Raw genomic sequence first — 5,684 nt, 5'->3', positions numbered from 1 at the left:
ATTTATTGAATACAGTACTGAAAGTGAAACACAGAATGCCTATGTCGGTACAGGATGGTTGGAGATGCATCAGTTGTTGACCCTCATGATTGCCTGGCCGACCTGGAGCTTGGCTCATTGCCCCTACCCTGTGCCAGGAGAGAAGATTGTACCAGGTATCGCTAACCTGGAAAAATAACGATCTGAGTTATGATTTCTATCGCACGTGTGTCACTGTTGCACCATCATAAAGTGGAAAAATCATTAAATCGAATCATCGTAGGTTGGGGACCGTCTGTACCTCTACAGGGTCTGCAGCAGTTCCTGGTGGGTGAGTCATGGGCAAGTACCTGCTTTCACTAGGCTTGGGGGAAGTGAATGGCCAGACATTCCTTCTGGACGAGCCATCTTGATCAAGTTATTTAATTCTCTACATCTCAGTTTACAGATTTCTAAAACTTTAGAATTGAGGAGATGCTCCATACTTCAGATTCAACAGTTTGCAAATCTACACATCATTAATGCGCTAACTTTTGTTGTCAAGCTAATTTTTTTTAATCTGGAGAAACTTGATATACAAGCTACTGCTCTAATGAAATAACACATACTGTATGTATACACTTTTCAATATAAGTCTCTTGGTTTATCACCCATTTCTTTCTTCTCATTGCCATAGCGTTTGTGGTTCTCAACACTGATGGATAACAGGACAGAAGTGATGCAGTTCATCTTGCTGGGACTAACCAGTGATCCAGAACTGCAGGTTCCCCTCTTTATCGTGTTCACCCTCATCTACCTCATCACTCTGGTTGGAAACCTGGGGATGATGGCGCTGATTCTCTTGGACTCTCGTCTCCACACTCCCATGTACTTTTTCCTCAGTAACCTGTCTCTGGTGGACCTTTGTTACTCTACAGCTGTCACTCCCAAGGTCATGGCTGGATTACTTATAAGAGACAAGGTCATCTCCTACAATGCATGTGCTTCTCAGATGTTCTTTTTTGCAGCCTTTGCCACTGTGGAGAGTTACCTGTTGGCTTCAATGGCCTATGACCGCTATGCAGCAGTGTGCAAACCCCTCCATTACACCACCACCATGACGACAGGTGTGTGTGCATGTCTGGCCATAGGTTCCTACACCTGTGGTTTCCTGAATGCCTCTATCCACACTGGAGACACGTTCAGTCTCTCCTTTTGTATGTCCAATGTGATTCATCATTTTTTCTGTGATGTGCCTGCAGTCATGGTTCTTTCTTGCTCTGATAGACGTGTCAGTGAGCTGGTTCTTGTTTATGTAGTGAGCTTCAACAGCTTTTTTGCTCTCATGGTCATCTTGATTTCCTACATATTCATATTTATCACCATCCTAAAGATGCACTCATCTACAGGATATCAGAAGGCTTTATCTACCTGTGCTTCTCACCTCTCTGCAGTCTCCATCTTCTATGGGACAGTCATTTTTATGTACTTACAGCCCAGTTCCAGCCGTTCCATGGACACAGACAAAATGGCATCTGTGTTCTACACCATGGTCATCCCCATGCTGAACCCTGTGGTCTATAGCCTGAGGAACAAAGAAGTTAAGAGTGCATTCATAAAGGTCGTTTCAGAGACAAAATTATCTTTAAGATTGTGATTTTTAACATTGTACAATGTAAATGAATCTAGTTTTGTTAAGACCACAGTGAAATTAAGAGTCTGCAATTGTATCCTTACTTATTCAATATCTCTTGTCCTGAAAAAAGAAAATATATATACAGAAATACAATACTGAACAAGAATGGTTAAAATGCCTTGAGGCGTCCTTGTCAAAAACTTATTAAAGATATGGGTTTATTCACTTACTCTACATGCATTTTTTTTCTACCACATTAATGCTGAAACACATAAAATAGGGGCACAAATGAGACCATGAACAGAAGTGCATGCATGTGCCCATGAGGATACACACACATTGGAGTAGGAAATTTCCCAGAATTAAATGGAATGTTGCTAGGTTTTAATAATAATGATTTAAAATTTTAATTTATGTATTAGAATAGAAATTTATGTCCAATATTTTTCACCTCTTTATTTGAATTATGCTCTAAGACTCCTAGGAAGCTTTATTATTTTGGTATTTGTAAGACTGTGCTTGAATATACTAATATTCTCATGCTACTATGTGGGGGCAGTGTAGTATAACACAAACATTCACTTCTATGTTTATGGTGAGGCTTCTCCTATTGAAAACATTTCTAATTATTATTTTGAATAATTATTTAATTTTAGAACTATTTCAGAGTTACAGAAATTTTTCAAAACAGTGTAGAATGTTCAGTATAACTCTGTGACAGTCCGGATAATGGCCTGCAAAGACATTTCACAACCTAATTCCTAGAACCTTCCAAAAGTTACCTTATATGCTCTAAAAGGACTGTGCATATGTGGTTAACTTAAGGATTTCATCCCAGATTTTCTGTGTGGACCATAGAGGAAATGCCATGTATACATAGGGAGTCAGAGAGATGTGACCACAGGTAAAAGAGGAGTAGACAATGTGACCTTGAAAACAGATTGAAGTAATGTGACCACAAACCGTGGATGACAGTGGTCACCAGAAAATGGGAGACGCAAGAAATAGATTTTGTCTTAGAGCCTATGGAGGGAGCATGGCTCTTCTAATACACTGACTTTTGTCCAGGAAAAAACTGGTTTTGGATTTCTGGATTCTAGACTGTGAAAGAATGAATACATATTATTTAAGCCTCCAAGTTTGCGGTCATTTGTTATAGCAACCATAGGCAACTAATACAGCTCTTGGCTGGTTTCCCCTACAATGTAATCTTATATTACCTGGAAAATTTGTAAAACTAGGAAACCAAGTGTGACACCATATTATTTTTGAAATTTCAGACTTTATTCAGATTTCATTAGTAGCATTCCTTTTCCTCTTCTTATATTTAGCTGTCATACCTCGTTAGTGTCTTCTGGTCTATGACAAACTCTCTGTCCCTGTTTTCGATGGTCTTGACAGCTTTGAAGAGTACTCATCAGGTATATCATAAAATGTCCTTCAGTAGTGATTTTCTGACTTTTTCTCATGATGAGATTGGGATTATAGTTTTCATAGAGTACTACCACTAAGGTGAAATGTTCTTCTCATCACATCGTATCAAGGGTACATGCTATCAAGATGATTTATCCCTGATAACATTAACCTTGATCACATGTCATCCATGAAGATTGCAAGGTTTCTCCTTTGTGGAGTTATTTTTCCTCCCTTTTTCTAAGGTCTGTTTTAAAGAAATAAGTCACAAAGTTCAGCTCACACTCCAGGTGTTGGAGAAGCAAGCTCCACATTCTGGAGAGGGCAATATTTAAATAACTTATTTGAAGTTCTTCTGTTAACAATATTTGCAGGGTCCCTGGGTGGCTCAGTCGGTTGGGCGTCTGACTTCGGCTCAGGTCATGATCTCATGGTCTGTGAGTTTGAGCCCCTCGTCAGGCTCTGTGCTGACAGCTCAGAGCCTGGAGCCTGTTTCGGATTCTGTGTTTCCCTCTCTCTCTGGCCCTCCCCCGTTCATGCTCTGTCTCTCTCTGTCTCAAAAATAAATAAACATTTTTTTTTAATTTTAAAACAACAATATTTGCTTCTTTTCCCTCAATTATTTATTTACCCAATCATTTATTTATCTGAATGTGTTCTCATTTATTGGCTTTATGTGTTACATAACAACCAATACAAGGTTACTTATTTTTGTTCAAATTGTTCCACTTTCACCATTCAAGACTCTTTCGGTTAACTCCTGTGTCCCTTTGACATTGGTTCATTCTTTTGTGTTTTGAGCACATCCTTACTTTATGGTATTACATGATGCTCTGGGCTCATCTTGTATTTTCTCTGCCCCTAACACAGAATTGACGATTTCTATTAAGACCCCTTAATTATTTTACTAGAGAATAGTATTTAAAAGCCAAGACTTGGATTCTGAGTGTGCTTGCTGATACTGGAGTTCCACTTCTTCTGGGTCTTCTTGTTGACAGAAGTAGGAAGCATATTAGTCTTTATGCATTCATAATTATACTATTTCCCCTACCTATCATTCGTATCTATATTAAACTGAACATTAGTGCATACTGATGCCTCTGATTCTAATCTGTTTATCCAACATTCCCCCTGTATTATCTATAATTTCCATTTATAACAGTGAGAAACTTGGGTCTCAACAATCTCATTATCCATTTATTTGTGTGACAAATTAACAAGTAGAGCAGTTCCATAATTGTTAGCCCATCCCCCCCCATGAGAAACATATACTTTACTAAATGCACATGTACAATAGTAAGTAAAGTACAACATTTTAAAATAGTTTCTTTAATTTTTAGCCTTGCAGTTTCTGATCAACACGCTGATTTCCAGCATTACTGAAGTTAATGCATTTGTTTCCTTGTTTCCCTTCAGTGAGGTTAACTCATACATTTGTAGTACATTTAGATTTTTTTTTCACAGTCTATATTCACTTCTGGGATTCCCCTGTGCTCCTGGCTGATTCTCCTGATTTACATATATTAAATTTTACCTTTGCTATGTACAGTTCTATGGGTTTTAACAAGTACAGAGTCATGTGTTCACCAGCTCAGTACCCTAAAAAATATATTATCATCCTAAAATTTCCATTTCCATTCCTTTTATAGACAGCCACTCTTACTCCTCTAACCCTTGGAAATCACTGAGCTTTTTTGTTTTCCAACCCTATGTTATATGGATGGAATCACACAATATGGAGGCTTTGGGAAGGAAGAAATAAATATTGTCTTTGTTCACAGGTGATATGATTGTCTATGCAGAAAAATCTGAAATAATAGACAAATAAAAAACCCTCTTGGTACTAATTGATTATAGCAGGGTTGTATGCTGCCAGGTTAATACCCAAAATTCTATCACTTTCCTATATACTGACAAGGAACAAGTGGAAGTTGAAATAAAAAATACAAAACCTTTTATATTAGCACCCCAAAAAGGATATACTTAGCTATAAATCTCAGAAAATATATGCATAATCTAATGAAGAAAACTACAAAACTCTGATGTTGTTGAGTGAATCCAAAGAATAACTAAGTAAATGGAGAGATATTCCATTTTCATGGATAAGAAGATGCAATATTGTCAAGATGTCATTTCTCCCAATATTATCTATAGATTCATTGCAGTCTCAAACAAAATCCCAGTAAGTTATTTTGTAAATATCAACAAATTGATTCTAATGTTTATAGAGAAATGTAAGAGACCCGGAAGAGCTAACACAATATTAAAGGGAAAGAACAAAATTAGAAATTGACACTACTGAACTTCAAGACTTACTATAAAATTTTAATAATCAAGATGATGAGGTATTACAGCTTTATTTACAATAGCCAAATTATGGAAACAACCCAAATGTTCATTGACTGATGAGTGGTTAACAACAAAGTGGTGTGTGTGTATATATATATATATATATATATATATATATATATATTCAGCCATAGAAAAGAATGAAAACTTCCCACTTGCAACATGTATGGAGTTACAAAGTATTATGCTAAGTGAAATAAGTCAGTCCGAGAAAAACAAATATATGCTTTTACTCTTATGTGCAATTTCAGAAACAAAACAAATGAGCAAAGGGAAAAAAGATAGAGAAACAAACCAAGAAACAGACACTTAAGTACAGGGAACAAAC

General features: G+C 36.9%; 1 protein-coding gene across 1 annotated transcript; it reads left to right on the top strand.

Annotated features, from left to right (window-relative positions):
* The first annotated feature begins 215 nt into the window (after positions 1-215).
* On the top strand, positions 216-1,615 carry LOC106989458 (olfactory receptor 5B3-like). Its single transcript, XM_015087940.2, has one exon. The coding sequence runs from the start codon at positions 677-679 to the stop codon at positions 1,613-1,615; it is 939 nt and encodes a 312-aa protein (XP_014943426.1). The 5' UTR covers positions 216-676.
* Positions 1,616-5,684: the final 4,069 nt, after the last annotated feature.

Source organism: Acinonyx jubatus, chromosome D1 (assembly GCF_027475565.1).
Source record: "Acinonyx jubatus isolate Ajub_Pintada_27869175 chromosome D1, VMU_Ajub_asm_v1.0, whole genome shotgun sequence".
NCBI lineage: Eukaryota > Metazoa > Chordata > Mammalia > Carnivora > Felidae > Acinonyx > Acinonyx jubatus.
This window is presented reverse-complemented; position numbering and strand designations above follow the sequence as displayed.